This window comes from Protopterus annectens, chromosome 14.part0 (assembly GCF_019279795.1).
Source record: "Protopterus annectens isolate FY-2018-M chromosome 14.part0, PAN1.0, whole genome shotgun sequence".
Lineage (NCBI taxonomy): Eukaryota > Metazoa > Chordata > Ceratodontiformes > Protopteridae > Protopterus > Protopterus annectens.
In genome coordinates this window covers 392,872,162-392,884,609 of record NC_056748.1, presented here as the reverse complement: position 1 = coordinate 392,884,609, position 12,448 = coordinate 392,872,162, and the positions used below count along the sequence as shown (strand labels likewise).

The 12,448-nt window shown below is 42.0% G+C and overlaps 1 protein-coding gene across 3 annotated transcripts in view; it reads right to left on the bottom strand.

Moving 5' to 3' along the window:
• LOC122789008 overlaps nucleotides 1–12,448 on the bottom strand; it is a 489,467-nt gene that overhangs the window by 44,486 nt on the left and 432,533 nt on the right. For all 3 annotated transcript variants that reach the window (XM_044056155.1, XM_044056154.1, XM_044056153.1), the window contains exon 5: nucleotides 7,011–7,177. In XM_044056155.1, the coding sequence (XP_043912090.1) occupies nucleotides 7,011–7,177 (167 nt within the window). The remainder of the gene's footprint in view (nucleotides 1–7,010; nucleotides 7,178–12,448) is intronic.

Genomic DNA, 12,448 nt, shown 5'->3' with positions numbered 1-12,448 from the left:
GAGATCCACTGCTTTCTTATAACTACAGGGAGCATAACACTTCATGCTGACTTAACTATGTGCATGTACATTTTGGGAGCACATACTCTTAAACTTATGCTCTGTGGGTGTATACACTTAGTACTCCTTCTAGGTATCAACCAAATGGCAATCCAGAGCTGCCTCCCTTTCTCCATTTCTCCAAACATGAGTGAGTTGGTAGCAGCTGCTCACTGCTATTCTTACCAGCCAGCTCCATTGAACTTGGATCACTTGAACCATACTTGGGGCTTTATCCATTTACACCACCCGAGCTGGCTAGCTAGTTTTAAACCTTAAAGACATACTAGCTGAGCCACTAGTTGGTTTTATTTCAGCACCTCAATAAATATTGCTTTCATCTCCTAGAGCTGCTTTGTTTGTGATTTGAAATTTATTAGTAGTACATACTGTGAAGAGGGTAAAAACATTGTCATCTGTGTTGGCATGTCTGGCAGGAGATTTGTGTATATTCTGGAATGACTTGTATGGAATGCCAGCATGTCTAATTGTGAAATGTGAATAAGTTTTAAAATGTTGAGTATTTTCCTGTTTATACAGAATGTTTACAGAATCTGTCAGTGCTTTGATGCATTTCTAATTATGGATGTTTGAGAGGGACATTCTAAAGTACTGTGGAGAATCAGCCGAACAGTGAGTGATGTCATTAGAATGATCCTGGTTGCCAAGTGATTATTTAAACAGATGACTGACAAAAAAAAACTTTTTCAAACAGCTGACTGTTATTTTTTAAAATAAGACAGTTGAGACAGTTTGTCAAATGCTGAGCAGTTCTGTGAAGTACAGTCAGCTACAGTGCTGTGCAGTCAGTGGACACCCATGAAAAGAGAACTCACCAAAAACTGTAAAACTGCCTTTTGTCTCACTGTTATGTGTTAGATTAGATCTTTAGTTAAATTAAGAAAAGTACAGTTGTGTACACTTACCATAAATGTAGATGTTCGAGTGTATTCACTATTGCAGTCATTACATTTGGTTTATCTGCCTGCAGGTAGCCCTCAGCCAGCCTGAATATCAAAGTCTTGGGTCCTGTGTCAGATGCTGTCTCTTCTTCCATGATGTCAGGTAGTCAGGGTATATCTACATTTATGCTAAGTGTACACAACTGTACTATGTTCTTCATGTTTCACTGTTGCAGTCATTACATTTGGGTAGAGTCCCAAAGCCAAAGAAGGGAGGAGGCAGTCAGAGAGCATTAGGGCCAGGTATTAAGCCCTGCAAGACTGCAGTGGCAAAACCAGCTCTGGATTTAGAAAAATAGGCAAGTGGTAATGCTTGGTGAAGGTATGTACAGAGTTCCAGGTAGCAGCTTCTAGGATGTCCCTGGTAGGGACACCTCTGAGAAAGGCTGTTGAAGTAGATGAAGCCCTGGTGGAATGTGATCTTATCCCCTGTGGGGTAGGCTTTCCATGGTGCTTATAGCAGAAATGAATGCAATGGCCTATCCACTTAGAAATGGTTTGCTTTGAAATGGCCTTTCCCTCTGCCCCTGCAGCAAAGGCAACTAGCAGCTGTTCAGTTTTCCTGAGATGCTTAGTCCTGTTCATATAAAATCTAGGTTGTCTGTGCACGTCCAAAGAGTGCAGTATTCGTTCTCCTTTGTTTTGTGGATTAGAAAAGAAAGTTGGCACATGAATGGACTGATTAAGGACCACACTGGATACCACCTTGGGAATAAAGGAAGGATTGGTGCTTGAGGGACACCCCGTCTGCATGGAAGATGATGAAGGGCTCCACTACCATGAGGGCCTGTAATTCAGACACTCTTCTAGCTGAAGTGAAAGCTAGAAGGAAGGCTGTTTTCCAAGAAAGAAATTTAAACTCTGCAGTTGCAGCTGGCTCAAAATGAGGTAGAGTGAGCTTTTCCAATTACAAAGTTAAGGTCCCAGGCTGGAGTAGGGGCTCTCCTGGGTGGTTTTAAATTTTTGGCCCCTCTGAGGAATTGCTTCAGCAGGGGGTGACAGAAGAGGAGTGGCTCAGTATTATAATGTGCTGAAATGGCTGAGGCATGAATTTTAATAGATGAGAAGGAAAGGCCCTAGTGGAGCATCTCTGTTAAGTACAGAATAATATGCGGTAAGCTGGGCACTGTTGTGCCCATCCCCTGAGTCTGGTTCCAGGAACAGTATCCTTTCCACTTTTCAGCATAGGGTTTTCTAGTACTAGGCCTCCTTGCCTCCACAATGACATCCAGCACTTGCTTACTGAGGAATGGTATTGGAGTGCTCAGGTAATTAGCCAGGCTGCAAGGTTCAGGGTTGAAGCTAGGGGTGCAGAATCTAGCCCTCCTGCTGGGACAGCAGGGAAGGGGTCTGAGGCAGGTGCCATGGTTCCAGCAGTGGCATATTGTGCAAGAGGGCGTACCAGTGTTGGCAAAGCCAGTCTGGTGCAATGAGTTTTGTCCTGTTTGATCTTTAGCAGAACTTTCGAGAGGAGAGGCAGAGGGGGAAAGGCATAAACTGAGAGGCTTTCCCAGGTGAAGGACAGGGCATCCACTTTCCAAGCTTGTCTGTGTGGAGTCCTTGTGCAGAATTTGTCCAATTGGTAGTTCTGAGGGGAGGCAAACAGGTCTATCTCTGGGCTCCCCCATTTATTTCTCAAAATGTTGAATATCTCTGGTTCCAGTTTCCACTCGTGTGGGTCCATGAGATTTCTGCTTAGGTTGTCTGCCAGTGAATTTAGCTTGCCTGGCAGGAACTGAGCTTGTAGGTGCACTTGGTAGCTCAAGGCTGTGTTCCACAGAGCCATGGCTAGTCTGCAGAGAGGGTACAAGTGGGTTCCCCCTGCTTGTTTATGTACCACATAACAGTGGTTTTGTCTGTCTTTATCAATAATTGTCCTGGAAGAATGTGGTCCTTGAAGGCTGTCAGAGAATTCTACACAGCTAACATTTTTTTTGATTGATATGCAGGTGCATTTGACTCGGGTTCCATTTGCTCTAAATGCACTGCCCTGCCAAGTGAGCCCCACATGCATAGACTGATGTGTCTGTTGTTAGGGTTTGGGCGGCAGGGGGTAGAGTGAATGGCAGTCCCTTTTTGTGGTAGCAGGCCTCTGCCCACCAAAGGAACTCTGTCTTTATACAGGGAATGATAGAGGAATCATTGATTCTAGGTCCTGAGAATGGTGACACCATAGGCTTTTTAGATACCATTTTAGTTTCCTCATATGCAGTCTTGCATATGGAATTAGTAGGATGCAAGAGGCCATGAACCCCAGGGCTTGCAGTATTTTCCTTGCAGATAGCTGGGTCTTTGTGGCCAGTAGTTTGAAGAAGGCTGTCAAATAAACTTGTTTCTCTGGCGTGGGGTAGGCCATCTGGGAAGTTGTGTTCAAGCTTGCTCCCAGGAATACAATTTGTTGGCAGGGTACTAGATGAGATTTCTTTTCATTTATGGTGTACCCCAGTGAGGTTAGCAGTTTATTTACAAATGCCAGATGATTCAATAGCATGTCCTGGCTTTCTGCCTGAATTAGACAATCGTCCAGGTATGGGTATATTTTAATATTTCTTTGCCTGCAGAATGCAATGACTGGAGCTAGGCACTTTGTGAATACCTTGGGTGCAGTAGATAAACTAAAGGGCAGTGCAGAGAACCAATAGTGCATGTAGCCTGCTCTGAAGTGTAGGTATTTTCTGCAAGATTCCCTTATTGAAATGTGCAGGTAAGCTTCCTTTAAGTCCAGTGTTGCCAACCAGGCATTTTTGCCTAGCATGGGAAGCAGCTGATGAAGAGTTAGCATTTTGAATTTTGGGATTACCAAAAAGGTGTTTAGGATAGAGAGGTCCAGGATAGGATGCCAGGAGTTGTCTTTTCAGGGTATCAGGAAAAGCCTTGAGTAAAAACCTTGTCCCCTTTCCTCTGCTGGGACAGGTTGAATAGCCCTGATACTTAGAAGAGAGAGAACCTGCTGTTGAGCCTCTGCCCACTGGTTTGGGGGTAGGTCTGGCCAACCGTTTGGGGTTGGTAAGGTGTGGAAGTGGAATCTGTATCCTTGGGAACCTATATTTAAAACCCATTTGTCCTGGGTAATGAGTTCCCAGTTTTTTGCATGCAGGGCGATCTTTCCCCCTAAGGGAGCAGGCAGTTGAGCAGGGCTTGGAAGGTTTAAGGTTAAGTCACTGTGACAGTTTACCATAGGAGGGTGTCTTACTACTTCCAGCTTTGGAAGTAGGAGCCCCCCACTGCTTAGGCCTGTGAGTACCTTGAGACTGTAGCCTAGGTGGTCTGCTGTTCCTGGGTTTGGACTGAGAAGGCCTGGAAGAGACAGGAAAGGACCAGTTCTTAGATGGCCAATGCCTGCTAAATCTGGTAGCCTGTACTTGATAAATATGCAGTTTGCATAGATTTAGCTTTTTCCTCCATCTTTTTAAGTACTTCTTCTGCTTTGTTGCCAAACAGGCAATCCTGGTTTAAGGAAGCATCCAGTAATTCAGCTTTAACATGATCTGGCAAATTTTGCTCCTTAAGCCAAGCATGCCTTCTAAGAACAGACTCAGTGACAGCAGCCCTGCAAGATGCTTCTAAAGAGTCAAAACCACATTGCAAAGTATGTTTACCAACTTGTTCAGCAGAATGCATTAAATCCTGTAATTCTTTATTTTCAGCACAGTCAGGAATCAACATAATTTTCTGTTTTAGTAGTCCAATAATATGCTGCTGATACTTTAACATATGAAACTGGCAGTTTAAGGCCCTAATGGCCAAAGTAGCAGAGGTGTATACCTTCTTACCCCATCTGTCCAGGGCCCTGGAATCTCTATCAGAGGGGGTAGGGTTTTTGGCAGTAGTAGCCTTAATGCCTTTAGGTCCCTGTGAAATGGTCTCTGGGTCCGCAGTAGGATTCTTAAAGAGGAACTTGTGAGAGTCAGGTACTCTGTAATACCTGTCAGGTTTCCTGGGAGTTGGAGGTAAAGTGTCTGGGGCCAGGCTAGATTCCAGGAAGGCATCATCTACAATGTCCAGTATAGGAGGGATAGCTAAAGGCCTGTGTTGAGGTAGGAGTATGAATTTCCTAAGCCTCTTTTTGGAGTCAGAGTAATCCTGGCTTTCCCAGCGGAAATGCTCCCTAAGATTGTGCAAAGTTTCACCAAAAGAAAAATCTTCTGGAGGGGAAGCAGAGGGTATGAAGTCCTCTGCATCAGAATCCTCATAGGTAGATAAGGGCAAATCGTGGTCATCAGAAGAAACAGAAATTTTAGAGTCCTAATTAGAAGAATCAGAAGGAAAATCAGTTCTAGGTCTCTTCGAGGGAGAAGGCTTGCTTCCCCTAATTAAAGTAATAAGGTCTTCAGCCATTCTTATCATTTGTTTTTTAGGCATATGTGCCTGACCATGTGGTTTGGACGTCAGATTTCTAGGCGTGGGCCGAGTTTTAGGCCTTCAAGAAGAAGATGGCATCGGTTTGAAATGCAAGTCAGTAGGCCTGAATACACCCTCAGAAGCCGGTGCCTGCACAGTGGCTCCGGACCCATCCAAGGTAGAGACATCCACAGGTTCCATATTCGAAGAAGCATCTCGTGGCATACTGGACTCTGAATGAGTCTCAGTAGAGGCCTGCGAATCTGAAGTAGCGGGTATCAGAGGCTGCTAAAGCACCTCACTGAGTACCGGCAAACTGGTGACTAGCTTAATGGAAGCATTGTCGGTAGCTTTGGATCTATGCGGTCTGTCTCTGTCTTTATCTTTACATTTTCTCAGAATGTCGGTAGTTGGATGGCTTACCAAAGCCACTTCTGGATAATTAAACAGAGTACTGAAATAGTTTGATGCAAAAATGAACCGATGACGAATAGTTTGAGGATTGAACAAGGCACAGAACCGACAGCGAGGGACGTCGTGGTCTGGGCCTAAGCAAGGAATGCAGTACGAATGAAAATCATTATGAGGTATTTGCTTTCCACAGGTAATACAATTGTTAACTCTTACTGACATTGGTTTAGAGCAAGAAAAAGGCTCCCCAACGGGGTACTTAGCTTTTTTGAAGACTTCGGGTCTGAAACTCGAAAACGAAAATTTCAGGAGTCGGCCGACCGGCACTTGCGAACTGCTTCTGCTCATTGTCAAGTTTCCCACTGTGCCTTCTGACTGCAGGGGCAGCCTCACCTCTACATGCCACGGGATGGCATGTGTCTGCAAGATGCATATTAGCACACATTCACATGTAAATAGTTCATGAGCTTTGCTCTATAACTGAACACCTGCACTCACATTCTTACATTTCCTTGGCCTCACTGCAATGTTCAGTATGGGTTCAGTCTAGTGTTTGTGAAACTTTGCTGCTCTCCTGGATTCAAAATAATATTTCAGCAAACCATTCATCATACTCTGTGTGTTGTTGTTTGTACTACAAAACAGCACACTTCTTTGAATTCCACACAGTAAAGAAAATGTTATCTTGCATTGCAAGTTTACTACTAGTTACGAAGTTTTCTTGCATGCAGATACAATTTCTTGTATACAATAGACCTGGAAGAGAGCAGAGATTTTTTTTCTTGCAGCTGCTCATTCAAATCATTTTATATGTCATTCCTCTCGAGAATTTGGTCTGTCAATAAGTGCAGAGGATTCAGGCTATGAGCCATTAATAAGCTACTTACTGCAGTCGAAGCTTTGATTTCCTTAGTCATCCTTTACCAGTCTGTGAGACTTAACAAGTCACGTAACCAGAAAGAACTTCTAGGTTGTCTGAAACAGATCTATGTGGATCAGTGCTCTACCCCATTAGCAAATCCAAACAATTCTGTTTGTGTCTTACAAAAGTTTTGGAACATTGAAGCATGAATATATATATATATTTCTTTTGTTCTCAGTATACTATAGTTGTAACTGCTTTTCTTTCCTTTTAATAAGCTCATTCTGGTACGCAAAGTAATTAATGCGATACCAGCCTGCTGCACAGACAGTATGACTGATCAGAGGCACAAACAATTTTAGTGATTCTGGACACTAAGTAAACACTTCTCTTACCCTTCGTAGTGGATGAATGTTGTGTCCAGCAGCCTGCATGTTGGCTTTGTCCCAAGAACGTCTTATGGCATTCTCTTCCAGTTTATGATGACTGGCTGTCTTCCTGAGTGAAGAGAGAAGTGAAGGCAGAAGAGAATCTTCTCTTAGCTGATTTGGGTCTTTGCCCCCTGAAATGAAATTACATGACATACTGTAACTCATCATTTCAATAATGCAGCAAGGATAACTGTACTGTTCATATCTCGCTACACTCTCTCTCTGGATAGTACCATTATCTAGTGGCTAACTTTGGTAGTGATGTAATTTTATCTGGGGGTAGAGGTTATATTTTATTTAATAGTAGCTGGAACTGTTTACGATTATGTAACCAACAACTCATTTTAATGCACTTGTGAAGCCTTAAAATAGCATCTGAGAGAGAGAGAGCAAAGCATTTTATTACATTTTGTTATAATGCTAATGCATGTTCTCTTAATATGTTTTGACAAGATGAAGCATTGCAGCCATGCTATTTTGTCTGTTAATAGGAGGGATAACAGTATAATCAGACACTCTGCGTGTAATACTTACATGAAGAGATGAGCCATTGAACTGGTACCATTGACCCTGAAAATAATTCTTAGTGTTCCCTAGTTCTGGTTGTAGTCCACTTCCTCAATAATACAGCTGTGCCTGCAGTAGAAATTATGCTAACAAGCATTATGGTAGGACTTTCAGGTGCAAGCTAGGGGACAGTCAATAATATAGTTACGTTTTGCCACTTATCCAGAAGCAACACAGAAGCCAGTCAGAGAGTACACAGGGGTCAGGAACATTATCTAAATTCTACTTTTTCAGTGCTTGCAGACTAAACTTGACACACATAAATGTCTGTAATGCTGTCTACAGAATGAAAAAAAAATCACATAGTTGTACCTGTAAAAAGCTATATTATTGCATCTTAAATACACAATTTGCATTATCCATTCACAACGCATATGACCTACTCCAGTAATCTAAACCCTTTAGGAGGTACAGACTTGGTTGGAAAAGAGACATAATAATGATCTCTGTTACTGACTGCTGCCCTAAAGATTGTATCTCAAACTGGATTGCAAGTGATCTGTAATTTATACTTCACTATAGCAAAGAAATTTCAGCTGTTGCGTATACCCTGTCCCCACCAACCAAGTGAGGTACAGAGATGATAACTAAGGCACCTGTATGGTGTAAATAGGCTGTCAGAAAGGAAAGTAATAATATGACTGACTTCTTGAATAGAATGTAGCCTGTCAAAAAGCTTACCTTATACTTGCATGAAGTTTGTTGCCTTGTACAGTATTTTTTAATTATTATTGGTTGAGATGAGTATTTTGTGATCAAAGTTTTTTTTCATTGATTCTTGTTTTCTGGTGCAAGAAAACCTTTTCTTTGAATGTGTGTATGTTTTTTTATGTTGTTTTTGTTAGAATATTTTTCTTAGTTTTTATTTGTAGGTTTGCAGGTTTGTGAAGGTGTTTTGTTAATTTTTTTTATATATGTCTATTTTTGCTTCTTGCAAATTGCTTGCTTCTAATCTTGGGTATGCAAGGTCATGGACATCTCTATATCACATTTATTTGTCTGTTTTTCTGGTTTGTTTAAGGAGGTATATAGGGAGACTACTGTTTGTGGGAGATCATCGTGTAAAGCATACGTTTGCTTCTCTCCCTCATCCAGTGTTGCTTGATCATGGAGTTAATTAATAGACTTGTATAATATGGATGTGGTCATGTACATAATCTCAGCAACAGACTTAGTTGTAGTATCTATGATAAATGAAAATTACGTGTAAGTGTTAGGTTTCACTTTTGTTTCCCTTCACAGAACCAGCCTTCAGGTTCAAGTACCAGCAGCCAATCATCCCATTCATTCCATATGGTAAGAAATGGGCATTTCTGCGCCCTACTTCCCATTCATCCTCCACAGCTAGAGTCAGGTCATAGGCAGTGGGCTAGCTTGCAGAGTGGCCTACCCCTTCCCTAATGGAACACCTCCCTCCCTCATTGATCTGTGAGATCCACTGCCTTCATCTAGCTACAGGGAGCATGACACTTCACGCTCACTTAACTACGTGCATGTGCATTTTGGCAGTGCATGCACTTAACCTTCTGCTCTGCGGGGGGTAGCACCTATATAACTGTCATTTATCTAACTGAGGCATTTATTTTGTTGTTGGTTGTTTTTTATGAGGACAATTTTGTTTTTTGTATACAAACTCACAAAACATTCATCGAAAATATGCACGTTGCTGGGTTGTAGGGGAAGCATCAGAAACCACTATGAGTATGAATGACATCTGGAATTGCATGCAAGTCACTAATTAAGTAGGTCACAATGAAGATAGTTTGCTGCATGCTCAGTGTTACTAGACCTTCACCTGATTTTGGTCATGATCACTGCTCCACTTTCTTCACTGAGACTGAAAGACCTGCCACTTATTGCACAATTACTGTACAGGGACTTTTTACCAACCAATATGGTGGTTTGCAGTAAGATTCCTGGGCCATCCTATGACAGGCTTAATTGATTAAGGTCAGCTATCTGTGTGACAAACCTTCTTACCAATACTGTCGGCTGCAAAACAAGAATGGTGGAGGGAGAGAAAGACAGAGAAAGAGACAAAAATGGAGTTTAATGTATCTTCAGGTACTCAGAAAAACCCATAAACCTTTGAAACCAGGGCTAGACACCACATACTGATAAAAAGGTGCAAGATCCAGACAATAAATGTAAAGGTCTCCTTTTTTATAATGCCTGTTAAATATAATGTGAGAAAGTTTGGCATAGTGGTTAAGGTCTTCACCTCATAGACATAAGGTACTGGGTTAGATTAACCTTACTCTGTTTACTAGGCTTAAAAAGGCCCTTCAAAGCAGTTAGTGTAGTATTCACATATGAACCTATATATGAACTGATTGCTAGAGTGAACATTGTTGAATGAGAAAATGTCATCTTCTCATGTTGTGGGAAATTGCCTTTCTCTGAGCTGCAGTGACCCTAACATCCCTACACACACACACTCTGCCAGTGTGAGGGAAAGGGCATGCTATCAGCTGACTGTGAAGGACACATACTCTCAGTTCTGGATGTTTCCTTCGTGCAGCCCCACCTACCAACCTGAAGCACAGGAGGTGATTTCTGCAGTCTCCACTATGGCAAATCACACCTTTCCATGTGCCCCTAAGTGTATATACCCTCCCCCCCCAAGGAAAGATGAGCAAGCCATGTCTCCCTTTCTCTCTGGCTGACTTTTCCATTGCCATGGCCACTAATAAGACCCTGTTCACCTGGATTGCAATCAGGGTTCTGTCCTTCTGGGTTATGGAGCCAGGCAGAAGTGCTTATATTAAGTAACAGAAAGGGAGAAAGCCCCTTACATTAGTCCAAGTCTGAATTCTGCTTCAGATTTTTTTTCAGATTCAAGCGGAGCTCAATCTAGTAATGATCACATATTAACATGGATCTTTAAGTCTGAGTGTTCCACATGTAAGTGCCCTCAGCATGGTCTTGAGAGCAGAGTTAAATCTCAGCACCAAACCATTTGTTTGTGGATGGTAGGGGCAATTTTTAACTGCATTACCTAAGAGCATTTCCACAAAAAGGTTGGCAAGTTTAATATAAAGTTAGCCCTTCTGAGCTTCAGTACTTTCAAAGAAAACCTTCCCTGCTGACAATTTCTGGCAGAGCATTTGCTACCTTACCTGCCTCAATAGAGGACAAAGCCACCTCTTCATGGTACCTAGTAGCCCAACTACCACCATCAAGATATATATATTTGCCTCATGGTACTTGAAATACTAACAGGCTACACAATATCCAAGGCTACTCTCTAAATCAGTTTATCATTTGTAGACAAAGACACCAAAACAGCTTTAGGTATGTCCTCTGCCTTGCCAACAGTTTTGACACTGCTTACATGTCTTATAGTAGCCTGTCATGTCGTTTGCAATATGTGGCAAATAAAATGTTGCATAAGCCTCTTCACTGTGTACATTATGCCTAGATGTCATGAAAAGGAATTCAGCTGTTATGACTGTGACTAACAATTGTTGCACTACTTTTACCTCAAGCCCCGATCTATGAGTCCATTCTCTGTATAACAGCCCTTTGTCTCAGTATACAGAGTCCCTCTGTCTATGAGTGTCAAAGGTTTCCTTGGTTACCTCCCTCATGTTTTGTAAGGAGTGATCTTAGAGACAGGCCTTTTTTTTAGCTTTCTTTTCCTGATCCTGCCCGGACCCCACTTCACCTTCTATAGTAAGTTGCTGCTACCAACTATCCCTTCCCCTGAAGTAACCCCTTCAAAAGAGGTCCAGTATCTTTTGACAGCTGTGGTTTTGATTCAGACCATAGCACTTGCCTCTATTGGAGGTATGGTCAGATCCCCCCATGCCACCCATATGTGGTTGTCTCCATGCCTAGCTGCATGCAATTGCATATATACAACAGGGTACTATATCATCAAAGTCATTTTGTACTAGAACATCTGCTAGGACATCATTAGAAACTGCCACCTTCTTGTATCCTTGCTCCCTTTCCCAGTTTAAATGAGCCCCAGCCAGTGGCACATGAAAGGTTGTCTCTTCATGTCCCTAACTGGACTACACTGCCTAGGCAAGTAATGCTCCTATATAACAACTGCAGACTTAAAAGTAATTATGTCTTGATTCATTATCCTTCTTAGCAATACCTTCTTTATCTTCACCCAGGATAGGGTACAGACCCTTGAGATAATCTGGAGCAATTTCAGTTTCAACACAGCCCACAACTACCATGATACTACCTTTGCCAGCAAACACATGTGGCTTTTGCTCTCCATATTGTCTGTGTGGATGTTTGAACTATGCATATGGCACTTGATTACACTGCAGACATCTAACACCAGAAATTTGTCATGAACCATGAATTCCCATTTTTACTGTGGACTCTAATATGATGGTTTAAACTCCTCCAGTGGATTTTCTTATAGCCATGTGAAGTGCTAGGTAAACCTGTCTTGTGCAGTTGTGCCCTGCTTGCTACCCTTTTAACCATTTCTTAATTTGGGGCATATTCCCTTTCTGTCAACCAGATACTCATATCATTAGGCAAATTAGGAGTGCTTGCTCCCTAATCAGAATGTCTTCCAGCATTTCCATAATGGTGGCTTGACATCTACTCACTCACTTATGAAAATAAGTGTTTGTTTCTGCAATGAAATCGACAGTATCATCTAATTTTCTTCATATATTCTTCTTCTTATATGCTATAAACTGTCTTCTATAAGTTTTAGGAGTGAACTTAAAACTTTCTAAAAGACATACTTTACTGTAGTCAACACAATCAGTATCAGACGTGTTATTAACATTATACATAGCTCCAATAGCACAGTTATCAAAAATCCCACCTGTTATTCTTGGTCAAGTTGATTCTAATTA